The sequence below is a fragment of the Physeter macrocephalus genome, chromosome 7 (genome assembly GCF_002837175.3).
Source record: "Physeter macrocephalus isolate SW-GA chromosome 7, ASM283717v5, whole genome shotgun sequence".
Taxonomy (NCBI): domain Eukaryota; kingdom Metazoa; phylum Chordata; class Mammalia; order Artiodactyla; family Physeteridae; genus Physeter; species Physeter macrocephalus.
In genome coordinates, this window is record NC_041220.1 from 111401511 (window position 1) to 111416133 (window position 14623).

Here is a 14623-nt window from a genome sequence, read left to right on the forward strand (position 1 = left end):
GCACTTTCTACTCAATTTTGCTATAAACTTAAAACTGCTTTAAAAAATAAAGTCTATTTTAAAAAAATCAAATGAATTTGCTAACTATAAAATGAATGTAAAATAAACTAAAATCAAGCAGGAATAATCAACCAGAAAACATAACAGCTTAAAAGATATTATTCATAAAATTAACAAAATAATGTATTTATTCTTCTTATGGACATCTAATAGAAATCTCTAAATCTATGTGTTCAAAATTGAGCACTTGATTTTTACCTTCCAACCTGCTCCTCCTATGGTCTTCCTTACATCAGCAAATGAGAACACCCAAAACACCATCCTTCTAGCCTCAGCCAAAAACTTTGGATTCTTCTGCGATTACTCTCTATTTCGTACCTCACATTCAATGAGTCAGCAAAATCTGTTGGTTCTGTATTCAAGATATACTTACTACTGTAATAGGGAAGAACAAATCTGACTCCATATTGGATCTGTTTCTTTTACTTTAACCTTTGTATTCTATTGCTTTTGCTGCAAGTTAAGAATGTTGCCTACAGCCTGAAATAAACAGGATAGCCCATTTTCAAGACTCTGATCTTTAAAGGTATAACACTTTTTCCATTCACATAGAGATAAAAAGTTGCAGAACAGAGAATAACATTTGTCTTGTTGGAGGTTTACAGGAACATCATGACCTGACCTATGTGGACAGTGGTAAGAACAAAGGATTCCGAAATCAAGAAGTTTGCAACAACCAACCACATCACCTCCTTTTTAATATAAAAGAAGTCTGAATTCTAACTTGGGTTAGACGGTTCTTTGGGACAGTAGTCCACCATCTTCTTGGTCAGCTGGCTTTCTGCATAAAGTCACTATTCCTTGCTCCAACAACTTGTCTCTCGATTTATTGGCCTGTTGTACAGGAGCGGTATGAGCTTGGACTTGGTAACACTACTTCTCATCACCTCTACTGCTACCCCTAGCTTCGTCCTTGGTCTCCTGTTACCTTTGTCCCTCCTATTGTCTATTTTATGTATAGTAGCCAAAGTAATCCTTTTACATGTAAGTCTGATCCTGTCACCACTCTGCTTAAAATCTTCCAATGGCTTCTCATCTCATTTGGTATAAAGCCAAAATATTAAGGTTACACAAGATCTGAACCACTGATCTCTGTAAATTTATGGCTTCCACACTCCTCTTCACTCATTCCATTCTATATATAGTATCCTTACGTTCCCCTAACATACAAAGCATGTTACTACCTTGCACTTGCAAGATGGAATATTTTTTTCTCAAGAAATGTATGTAACTCACTCTCTCACTTCCTTTAGGTTCTCTTCTCAACTGTTTCCTTATCAGCTATATTTTCTTTGAGTCCCCCACATAAAATAGCAACTCTTCTCTAATGCTCTCCAGAATCCTCCTCCTTGGCATTCTCTATTGCCCTGCTTCTTCATCTTCTCCTTTTAAAAACTGAAATATAGCTGGCATACAATATTAAATTAGATTTATGTGTACTAGACAGTGATTTGACATTTGCAGACATTATGAAATGATCACCACCATAAGTCTACTAACCATCCATCCCTATACAAAGTGATAACAATATTATTGACCATATTACTTATGCTGTGTATTACATCCCATGGCTTACTTATTTTATAACTGGAGGTCTGTATCTTTTAATCTTCTTCACCTACTTCACACACACCCCTCTGCCATCTCCTTCTCCTCAGGCAACCACCTGTTTGTTCTCTGTATTTATGAGTCTGGTTTCATTTTGTTTTGTTAATTGTTTGTTTTGTCTTTTAGATTCAACATACAAGCAAGATCATGTGATATCTGTCTTTCTCTGTCTGACTTATTTCACTTACCAAAATAACCTCAAGCTTCATCCACGTTGCTGCAAATGGCAAGATTTCATTCTTTTTTATGGCTGAATAGTACTCTATGTGTGTGTGTAAGTATATACCACATAGACTTTATCCATTTATCTATTGATGGACACTTAGGTTGCTTCCATATCTTGGCTATTGTAAATAGTGCTGCTATGAACACTGGTGTGTAGATATCTTTTCAAATTAATTTTGTTTTCTTTGGGTAAATACCCAGAAGTGAAACTGCTAGATCATATGGCAGTTATATTTTTAATTATTTGAGGAACCTTTATATGGTTTTACATAGTGGCTGCACCAATTTACAATCCCACCAACAGTGCGTGCAGGTCCCCTTTTCTCCACATCCTTGCCAACAATTATCTGTTGTCTTTCTGATGACAGCAATTCTAACAGGTGTGAGTGGGTATTGAATTGTGGTTTTAATTTGCATTTCCCTGATGATTCGTCATGTTGATCATGTATCTGTTGGCCATCTGTATGTCTTCTTTGGAAAAATGTCTATTCAGGTCCCCTGCCCATTTCTTAATTGGGTTGTTTGTTCTTTTGATGTTGAGTTGTATGAGTTCTTTGTATATTTTGGATATTAACCTCTTACTGAATATATGGTTTGCAAATATCTTCTCCCATTCATTAGGTTGTCTTTTCGTCTTGTTGATAGTTTTCTTTGCTGTACAAAAACTTTTAAGTTTGATGTAGTCCCATTTATTTATCCTTATTCTTCTTTACTTTCCTCCATGGCACCTAAATGCCACTAAATGTCCAACAATACATGAATGGATAAAGAAAGCATGGTGTATACGTATACAATGGAATATTACTCAGCCATTAAGAAAAAAAGAAATCTTGCCATTTGTGACAACATGGTTGATCCAGAGGATATTATGCTAAGTGAAATAAGCAGGACAGAGAAAGACAAGTACCACATGATCTCACTTATATGTGGAATCTAAAAAACACACTAATTGTTTAATGTTTTTGCTTATTGTCTGTATTATCCTCCACTAAATGCAAATTCTATGAGGACAGGTACTCTTTTTTCACTGCTTTAGCCCCAGTAACTAGAATGGTATCTGTTTTATAGTATGTATTCAGACATATTGTTGAAAAGTAATGCATTGGTTTTTATACTATTCATTATATTTTTCTTTATGGTTGAAATATATCATAAAAAAATGAAATAAATTCTAAAGAAAAGTGAATTAAAACTTGAATATTCTTCAGATAGCAACATTTCATGTAAATAATGTAGTATATTCTTCTTTTCCATTCTTAGTATTGTTGTTGATGGGGATAATATATCTGACTTATGAGTACACAGAAAAGTTAGTTGTTTTTATAAAAATTTTATTTATTTATTTATTTTTTATACAGCAGGTTCTTATTAGTTATCTATTTTATACTTATGAAAAGTTAGTTTTATATCACAAAGTTTTAGCAAATTGACCCAGAACTCTGAGACTTACCATAATTAGGAATATATAAAGCGACTTGGGGTTTAGTGACATTCAAACAAAAATTTAGTGACATTTTAAACAAAAATCTCATTTCAGACAAGGGTGTAAGGGAAAAGATTTAAAACCACTTAAATTTAAAATAAACAGTGACTTTTCCTAGTAAAATTTTACTTTATCACAAAATGAAAGTCTCACATTACTTGAGTTGTCAGTATTCCTTTTTTTTTTTTTTTTTTTTTTTTTGCGGTACGTGGGCCTCTCACTGTTGTGGCCTCTCCCGTAGCGGAGCACAGGCTCCGGAAGCGCAGGCCCAGCAGCCTTGGCCCATGGGCCCAGCCGCTCTGCGGCATGTGGGATCCTCCTGGACCGGGGCACGAACGCGTGTCCCCTGCATCGGCAGGCGGACTCTCAACCACTAAGCCACCAGGGAAGCCCCTCAATATTCCTTTTTTGAGCTTTTAAAATCAACTATCTCTCAATCTTTTTGTTTCACTCAGGAGTTAAAATGTAGTGGACAAATAGCATAGAATATGAGTGAAATCAGTGAGAATGGCAGAGTAGGGATCTCAGAAAAGCTGCTCCTCCAAAACATAATGAGAATACTGGCAAAGATTATCAAAATGAACTTTTTAGAATTCTGGAAATTAAACAAAGGTCTGCAGCAATCTATGGAGTAGTCAAAAGAAATACCTCTATTTCAGTAAGAATCTGAGTTCTGTGGTGCTTTAGTTTGCCCTACTCTCACTTCCTTCTCCTCAGCTCCACCTTAAAAACCAACAGTCTCACAAACCAGAAGTCTAGCAACCACTGGACAGGACAGAGTGGTTTTAGAGCTCGCAAATAGTATCATTTCAGGGAATTATGATTATTTGACCTGTCTTCCAGTTCCCTAGAAACCTCTCCTCAGAGTGTTTGCCTTTATTTGACCTGACTCAGAACCCTCTCTGTTCAAAGAGACTTTTCTCTGGAGGTATCTGTCCAAAAGAGTCAGCAGCGATTATTTAATATTGTAGCTATCTGAGGTGGCCATAACAGTTGGATCAAAGAAGAAGCTGACAATAAAAATTAAAAACTAAAATTAAAAGCTGGGGAACGCAATGTCCATAGGGGGATTTGAAAGTGCTAACAGGATCCTGGGAATCTAGAACTCTGTCCATGCGAACATAGGATGTTTGCATGCATAGGAAAAACCTGAGAAGGGCTTAAGCTCTCACCTTTGGTTGACCTCAAGACCTGAAATAGTTGTATGAATACAATCACATATTAGAAGCTAGCTATGTTAAAAAGACATAAGTGATAATAGTATATGAACAATACTGATACTTAAGTATACTAATATAACATCCATCTTCTTTTAGAGTTTATGAATTAAATCAGCAATTACATACCAGATCTGTTTTTGGAGGATCTGGACACTCAGTGGAGAAATAAGGTGTTGAACTTCTGACTCCACTGCTATCAGAAGCTGGCTTTGGAGGCTGAGCATGCTGTCTGTAAGTAGCACTTTTAGGAGTCCAACAAAACAGGTTGATTGATTCTCGCACACAACGTTCAATGTCAATTTCTAGATAGAAAAATTTTAAAAAAAAGCAAACATAGAATTTGGATTGCTCTATTTATGTAAAAACCACAATTTTTCCTAAATACATATATACAAATATGGCTAAGATGATAACTAATTAGAAAAGATGTCAGTAAAAAAGTAATCTAGATATTAATCAGCATATTTATGATTGGAATGGTAGAGGGTATCTGGTATTATTCTGTAGATACACATACACATATATTTACATTTGTAAATATATACATACATTTTTATGCGTGGTTTTGGGGTATTATTATCTATATATAGATACACATACATATAGTATATGTGTTTATATATTTCAGTGTATCATTATTTAAACATTTAAATATAACACATCTCCTTATTAGAGAATCTTAACTTTGATAATATTTTCACTTTCTCAAATTAAAGGTTGGGTAGAAGGAAGGCTGGAATTTGGGAGTGGGCAAACAAAAGATTCAGAAGTTAATAGACATACTTTAAGTAAAGTATAATGAAAGTTTCATTTCCATATATTAAAGATGATATAAAATAATCAGGGTAAAATTAATTAAAATCTCAGTTCAGCATTTCTCCCCTTTTTAAAAAAGAATTTCTTGATTTAACTGCAAAAAAATAAGTGAGGTTTCATATAGACAGAAATTAAATGTACTCAATTAAAATAATAAAAAATACTTCCATAGAAGATTTCCCCTTTTTTCTCAGATTTGAAAGAAATTTAAACATCTTTGATACAGAGGTAATATACACAGGAAAGTTATTATAATGCCAAATTATTGCTTGTGTGTTTTGATAGGACTGTAACTCTTTAGGAGGTTAATATTCCTGATGGAGAGTAAGCTGTTACTCTACAGGGAAAGTGGAGCTATCACAGAAAAGCAGGAGAAATTCAACAAGGATACTAGGATGAAGGAGTTTATTAGCATGGACTAGATTTTCCGTTTCTATATTCGTAATATTAGTAAATGACAGATATTATCATTTCTTCTGCAAAAGTCCAAGTGTGTCAGTTCAGATAAGCAATGGAGAAAAATATATTACATCCCTTACAAAGGGTCCCTATTTCTCTTTTTGAAATGAAGAGCTTATATATAAGGGGAAAAGGAAATAGACATTTAAGTTGATCCTGTGAATGGTGCATGAATCAGGCACTTATAGAATTATCTGCTTTTATAAGGTGGAAAACCCTTAGAGAAGGGCAGGGAAATGGACACTTAATGAGCATCTATCGTGTGACAGGTGTTGTATACTTTCACTTAGCCTATTTAATTCTTACAGTGATTATTACAGACAGGTACTGCATTCCCCTCATTTCTGTTGAAGATGAAGAAACCAAGACATAAAGAAGCTAAGTGACTGAATGTGTTAAGTGTTTTTATCATGAGTAGAATATCTGAAGTTACTAAAGGGTTATGAGGCAACTTTCATTTCCCTATTTATTTAGATTTGGGAAACAATAGCCAGCAGGTCTAGAAAGACAAGTTACTCAATTAAACATTCCTTTATCTGCTATTAGTGATGTTTGCCAACTTCACAGTTCGTTACTTCCATGGCTGCACAAAGAGGTCAGATTTCATCACCCCCATATGTTATTCCTAACATAAAATCTATGAAACAGAATTAAACATGTTTTGAGGAATGGACCTATTTATTTGAGAAACTGTCAATACTGTGAAATGCATTCTTTTAAAAAGTTCTGTAACATTATCAACTTGATATTCCACAAAGAATACAGACACCAATGAGAAGAAAAATAAAAGTTCAAGATATGTTCCTCTACTCCACTTAAGATGGAAGAGATGTGCTCAATTCATTTTAGAACATTTCCAATTAATATGGTTAAGATAAAAATTTGCAGCTAAAGAGAGAAAACTTTGTCATCTTAAAAAAGTTTATCCATTTCACACTGTCTAATCTCCAAAGGAAAAGAATTTTGGACCATAAATTTTGCATCTGCAGTGCTCAAATCGGTTTGACATATCTGTCACCCATTAAAAGCTTGAAGTCAAGTTAATGATGCAGATCAGAGGTTGTAGTTCAGTCCTTAAATCACTGGCAATGGAAAAGTCATTTGTATCTGCTTCCAAAACACCCTACCAATACCATAAAAGGTTTACAGTGAATCTTGAGAATTTACTGGCATCCACCCCGATTTGAGCCTGATTATTACTACTGGCAGATATCCCATTCTCCACTCACTTGACCCATGTCACCTCTCCATCTCAAAATCCTTCCAAAGTACTTTATCATAACCAAAATATTATGAAAAGTACTTTATAAACTATACATTAAAATATGTAATTATTCTTTTAAAAATAATCTCTCATCCTAAAACACTACTACTTTCTATCTTGCATTTTCATTTTGATACAATGCGTTTGTGAAAAAGTATGTACCCTGGACATGGTTTCTCAGGTTTGATTCCAAGCTCCATGAGGTACTTTGTGACTCAGAGAAATAATTTCTCTAAATCTCGTTTTCTTTATCCTCATCCATTACTATTGTTATCTCTCATAAATACTGAACTATTTTCAAAATGATAAAATGCAACTCATGATTCATTTAGGCAAGGGTAGGTAGAAAAGACAGCTTGCCTGAAGCCCTTCATTGTCTTGCTTTAATGACTATGAAATGCTTCCTAGATATAGTGAACAGCTGTTGACATGGCACTTCTCTTTACCATCATCTAATTCCCTTTGGTTCTCCCCTACATTTGATCCCTAATTTGGGGGCTAAGATATTATTTTCTCTCTCTAGATTTACTGCATCATTTTGGTGGAACACATTTGCTAGTAATTTCTAGGAAAGGATGCACAGAAGGCAAATTATTTTGGAACTCTCCATGTCTTTTAATATATTTATTCTGCCTTTGACTGATAGTTAGGCTAGGCATAACATTCTAGGATTGATTTATTTTTCTACAGAGTTATATAAGGCAAGGGCTCCACTGTCTTTCTTCTGAGAAATTTGATGCAATCTTGATTTGAGATCACTTGTACGTGATTTTCCACCTATCTGTAAACTTTTAGGATCCCTGGTGTTCTGAAATTTCATAATGATACACGTAATTGTGCATCACTTAATTGAGGGTCTTTCTGTAATCCTTCAGGTATAGAAAAAGTTCTTGTTTGATGTCTGTAATAATTTCTTTCTCACTGTTTTTCCTCTTCTCTTTTCTTTCATTACAAGAGTCCTGAACATCCTGTATAGATTTCCTAATAATTTTGCCTTTTCCTCTTACTTTCCATCTATATTTTGGTTCTATTCTTTGAGAGATTTCCTAAGCTTTATCATACACCTCTTTCATATAAAGCTCACTGCATTTCCACATCATTTTTAATTTCCAGTAAATCTTTTTTGTTGTTACTTAAAAATTTCTAATTTTTCATAGTTATCATATCTTCTCATAATTGTTTTTCTGAGGATATTCCTTTATTCAGTTGGTGCTGTTCTGTGTTTTTTAGCTGGAGGCTTTCCCTAGAGGTTTGGTGATCTATGACTGCATATTTAAAAGAATAGTACTAAAAATCAGATTGGAAATTTTGTATATGTGGGTAGGGATTCACTATAGGTAACTTGGTGACATGGTCATTTGTTAGAGGACCCCTATAAGTAAGGTATTTCTCTTTTTGGGAACTTTCCATCTCTCCAGAGGATAATTCTTTAATGTGTCTAAACTAATCTTTGCCAGCATTCTGGGAATTGACCATGGATGAGCCTGGGGATTGTAACTATAAACATTTCCTCACTCTGGCTCTCTGCTATGCTACTGATTCTGTGTCTCAAGTCTCTATGATTCTACTACTCCAAAAATGTACCTCCAAATTTACTGTATCTATGGTCATGTTTTGTAAAATTTGCAGAAGTAAAAATATCTAAACCACAATCAGTGAAAACTGTTGTCTTTACACCAATTTCCCCTCCATTACACTTCCTCTTGTGTTAAGCAACATAGTGGCTGTGGATACTTTGATATAACTAAGCTAAATTCGAGATATATTTATTATGGTTTAATGGGTATTCTACTGTTATTTGAAGTCACTTTGGGGTATTGACATAGATTATTCTCCTTGACCAGAGTCTAGTCAGGCTCCTCTAAGCCTTTTCTTGACTATGCCTAAACCTTGGCCTATAAAGACTTGAACAAAACTCTTAACACAGTTTATAGCAATTCTAGGTCACATCCCTCGGATTACCCTAACACCCTATAATGGCAAGCCTGAGAAAAAACAAGGCTGCCAGAAGAATTTAGCATTTGTTCCAGTCAATACCTGAAGACAGGCTCCCTGTCTTCCAGCCTCTGTAGGAAGGTAGGAGCCTAACTTTGGTAAGTGTCAGTTAGCAAACACAGATATAGTTCACATGGACCAATGCCCCCCTTCACACTTTTTATAATTTTTCACTTCCCTGAATCTTCTAGTCTCTTCCCTCCCTATTCCCTCATTCTCCCTTTAAAATGCCCAGGCACCTCTGTACAAATTGAAGTTGAGCTCAATTCATGCTGGACTACTATTGCCACAGTGTATTACTGACTAAAACCTGTGCTTACCACTTTAATGAGTATCTGGCTTGTTTTTCTTTGACAGTATAGTAAAATTATTGCTAGCTCTAGGAATGACTTCCTGGAATACTCCCACCACCCACTATACAGGAGTAGAGGTTGTAATGCAGTGTGAATGTGTTCTAGCAGCAGAAGTTTATGGGCAGGAGAAACATAGTTGACATGTACATAGCAAAAACCAGACTGAAAAATTCTTCCAAATATTAAACATGTGAAACTGTAAGGAGAGAATTACGTTCTCATTGATGCCTGATTAAAAGAGAAATATTCTCCTTCTAGAAATATACTTCAATAATGCTACATATACAGTTATAAGTGTACCATTAACTTTTTTTTTTTGATAGGAACCTCACAAAAAATAGCATTTCTGTATTTATAGAAAACAAACTTGTAGCACTAAAACAAACAGAAGCGACACCTGTGCTAAGTCATATGTTTTATGCATTACTACTATAAATAATAAAAAGCAAATTTCAACCAACCCTGTCAGTGAAAAGACAGATTATCTATTTTTTCTATAGAAAATATTGCATAATTATTGTTATATGAAGAGATGATCAGTGAATATGAAGCAAAAGAGGAGGAAAAATATAGAGGTATGTCAGACATTTAATGAATAAAAATATTATGCTATTTTTCTGTTTTGTAATTTGTTGTGATCTCTTTGCTCATGCTAAATATTCTTTTAATAGCCTAATTTTGTATTGTAATTTATAACCTCTCCTTAAAGAGGGGCATCTCCCCACACTGCATAAGCTTCAGGCCACAAAATCTAGATCTGCCCCTATCTTCCAGTCTTTTGCTAGGTGGCAGAGGAATAGACTCTTGGCTAAGAGGGTGGGAGCAAAGATTTGTAGGGGTGAATGAAATGAAACTATTCCTTATGCATACATACATTCAACTGTTTCTTCTCCGGTTTTCTGCCTCATTTTTTCATTCACTTTCTTTTTTTTTAAATTTTTATTTATTTTTATATTTTTTAACATCTTTATTGGAGTATAACTGTTTTACAATGGTGTGTTAGTTTCTGCTTTACAATAAGGTGAATCAGTTATACATATACATATGTTCCCATATCTCTTCCCTCTTGCCATTCACTTTCAATTTCTGAGACCTTTTGGTGCTGCATCAAGAACTGGCTTGCTTCTTTTTGGTATCCTCCTTTGCAGGAAGGTTTCAGTATTCTCTGATTTATTAAGTGAGTTACTACTGATGTAATTGCTTTCTATCTTCCAAATATTTGTTGACATTTCTTGTCTACTAGTGCTCTTTTTACACTCTCTTTGTTTTTAAAATTACTCTTTCTTCATTCCCTTACTGTCACTTTAGTGATGTTTCAGAAGGTAGCAGAGACAAACATGTATACAGTCTGTCATTCTTAACTGGAAAAGTTTCAAATTTTAAAGGCTCTGGTTCAAAAGGAGTGGGAATGAAGTTAGGAGATGGGCATGGTGAGCTTGATGTTTCACCCCCTTAGTCTAGCTCTAGGCCTGCAAAGTAGCAGTTAAGCTATTTGCTCAGAAAGCAGTATAATAACAATGCCACACTCTAAGATTAACTCAGGAGGCAGCATGATCTGGGTTTGAATCAATTCAATTACTTACAAGTTGTACATCTTTGGTCAACTCATTTTTCTGCATCTCTTTTCTCAATCATAAAATAGGAATGATAATACTTAATTCCTGGACTGTTATGAGGTATAAATAAGATTATTCAGGCACACAGTAGGAACTTAAGTATTTTATAGACAAATTTTTAGATACATAAAAAACATAAAAAATTTTAGCACTTCAACTAAAATGAAAAAAAGTATAAGCCTTAGATCCCACTAAGTCTGCCTTCTTGTTTTAAACCCAGTTGAAAAATAAGGAAGGGACTTCCCTGGCAGTCCAGTGGTTAGGACTCTGTGCTTCCATTGCAGGGGGCACGGGTTCGATCCCTCGTCAGGGAACTAAGATCCTGTATGCCATGTGGCATGGCCAAAAAAAAAAAGGAAAGAAAGAAAAATAGGCTAGTTTTCTACTTTGCAAATGGTAGATTTCTCTTTAGAAAGAGACTGCCTTCTAAAAAGTATTCTTTTCTACTTTTCAAAATCCAAAGACTTAGGATATCATTCAGTGTTAAAAAGAAATAATGAGCTATCAAGCCACAAGCAGACATGGAGGAAAAAGTCTGACTAGGCTGTATCCTCTATGATTCCAATTACATGACATTCTGGAAAAAGCAAAACTTTATAAGGGCAGTAAAAAAGATCACCGGTTGTCATGGTTTCGGGGGGTGAGGGGAGCAGGAGAGGAGGAATGAATAGTTGAAGCACAAGGAATTTTTAGGGTGGTGAAACTGTTCTGTATAATACTGCAATGGTGAATACATGACATTATGCATTTGTTGAAACCTACAGAAATCTACAATACAACCTTAACGTATACTATAGATTTCAGTTAACAATAATGTAAGATACTAAGGCAAGATGTTAAAAATAGAAGAAATAATGAGCAGGGAAGAGGAGAAATACAGGAACTCTGTACTACCTGCTCAACTTTTCTGTAAACTGCTCTAAAAAAAGTAAAGTCTATTAATTAAAAAAAAAAACAAAAAACAGGGACACAGGAGTGACATCAGTAAAAATGGCACAGTAGATGTCTCCAAGGGCACTACTTTTTAAATAAGTTTTTTTTTTAAAAGAACTACTAAAAGAAGTTAAAAATCTGTAATCATGTCAACATCCTTCTATTACAGTTGATTTATCTCTTGACAAGGGTAACAAATTATGACTTTTCATTCAAATGCAAAATAAACTTCATTGACAAAAAAATACTATCACTTAAAAAAAAAAAAAACCCTGTGCATTATACTGGACATTTACCAGACATTCTGGATTTGCAAGAATTAGAGTATTAATAATTTATCCTAATTCTGTAATCACATGACAAAAGGGGTCACTGAAGCCATTTTGGAATAACTTGGCTTACACAAGACATTTAATATATTGGGCAATTTGACAGAAACATTTCCTTCCCCACTCTAAAATTCTCATCTGTACTTAACAATAGTATGATTATTGCTCCATACCACACTTTGTTTGAGATACTAAGCCCATGGTTGTCTTTGTGTGGCAGGTAGGGAATAAGTAGATAGGAGAACTGCTAAGGATAGAAAATAAATGATTTTGTATATCCAAACAACAACCGTAAAACATGGCTTGCTTAAATGAAGGAAGATAAGTTGTAGAGATAATGTTTTACATTTAAAATGGGTTAAAATTTGTTAAAATTCAAGTTTCTATATGCTGTTCACTGACAAAAGACTAACACAGGCAGAAAGAAAAGAAATGGCTATGGAGACCTTCAAGATGGCGGAGGAGTAAGACGTGGAGATCACTTTGCTCCCCACAAATACATCAGAAATACATCTACATGTGGAACAACTCCTACAGAACACCTACTGAACACTGGCAGAAGACCTCAGACTTCCCAAAAGGGAAGAAAATCCCCACATACTGGGGTAGGGCAAAAAAAAAAAAGAAAAAACAGAGGCAAAAGAATAGGGACAGGACCTGCACCTCTGGGAGGGAGCTGTGAAGGAGGAAAAGTTTCCACACACTAAGAAGCCCCTTCACAGGCAGAAACGGGGGGTGGCAGGGGCGCTTCGGAGCCACGGAGGAGAGCGCAGCAACAGGGGTGTGGAGGGCAAAGCAGAGAGATTCCCACACAGAGGATCGGTGCCGACCAGCACTCACCAGCCTGAGAGGCTTGTCTGCTCACCCACAGGGGCGGGTGGGGGCTGGGAGCTGAGGCTCGGGCTTCAGAGGTCAGACCCCAGGGAGAGGACTGGGGTTGGCTGCATGAACACAGCCTGAAGGGGGCTAGTGCACCACAGCTAGCTGGGAGGGAGTCCGGGAAAAGGTCTGGAGCTGCCAAAGAGGCCAGAGACCATTGTTTCAGGGTGCACGAGTAGAGGAGATTCAGAGCACTGCCTAAACGAGCTCTAGAGACAGGCATGAGCCATGGCTATCAGCGCGGACACCAGAGACCGACATGAAATGCTAAGGTTGCTACTCCAGCCATCAAGAAGCCTGTGTGCAAGCACAGGTCACTATCCACACCTCCCCTCCTGGGAACCTATGCAGCCCGCCAATACCAGGATCCCGTGATCCAGTGACAACTTCCCGGGGAGAACACATGGCACACCTCAGGCTGTTGCAATGTCATGTGGGCCTCTGCCGCTGCAGGCTTGCCCCGCATTCCGTACCCCTCCCTCCCCTTGGCCTGAGTGAGCCTCAGCCCCCGAATCAGCTGCTCCTTTAACCCTGTCCTTTCTGGGTGGGAAAAGATGCCCTCAGGCGACCTACATGTGGAGGCGGGGCCAAATGCAAAGCTGAACCCTAGGAACTGTGCAAACAAAGAAGAGAAAGGGAAATCTCTCCCAGCAGCCTCAGGAACAGCGGATTAAATCTCCACAGTCAACATGATGTACCCTGCATCTCTGGAATACCTGAGTAGACAATGAATCATCCCAAAATTGAGGTGGTGGACTTTGGGAGCAAATGTATACTTGGGGTTTGTTGTCTGCAACTGATTTGTTTTTGATTTTTATGTTTATCTTAGTATAGTTTTTAGCGCTTGTCATCATTGGTGGATTTGTTTATTGGTTTGGTTGCTCTCTTCCTCCTTTTGTTTTTAAATATAGATATATCTATATTTTTCCTTTTTCTCTTTTTGTGAGTGTGTATTTGTATGCTTCCTGTATGACACTGTCTGTATAGCTTTGCTTTTACCATTTGCCCTAGGGTTCTGTCTGTCCATTTTTTTTTTTTAAGTATAGTTTTTAGCACTTGTTATCATTGGTGGATTTGTTTTTTGGTTTGGTTGCTCTCTTCTTTCTTTCTTTCCTTTTTTTTTTTTTACTTTAAATTTTTTTAAATTTTTAATAATTTTAAAATATTTTTATTTTAATTATTTTATTTTACTTTATTTTATTTTATTATTCTTTTTTCTTCTTTCTTTTGTTCTCCTTTTTCTTCTAAGCCATGTGGCTGACAGGGTCTTGGTGCTCCAGCCGGGTGTCAGGCCTGTGCCTCTGAGGTGGGAGAACCGAGTACCGGACAGTGCTCCACTAGAGACCTCCTGGCTCCACATAATATCAAATGACAAAGGCTCTT

General features: G+C 36.1%; 1 protein-coding gene across 2 annotated transcripts in view; it reads right to left on the reverse strand.

Annotated features, from left to right (window-relative positions):
* Positions 1-14623, reverse strand: part of TBCK (TBC1 domain containing kinase) — a 240719-nt gene that overhangs the window by 70479 nt on the left and 155617 nt on the right. For both annotated transcript variants that reach the window (XM_024119218.3, XM_024119217.3), the window contains exon 23: positions 4723-4898. In XM_024119218.3, coding sequence (XP_023974986.1) covers positions 4723-4898 — 176 coding nt within the window. The remainder of the gene's footprint in view (positions 1-4722; positions 4899-14623) is intronic.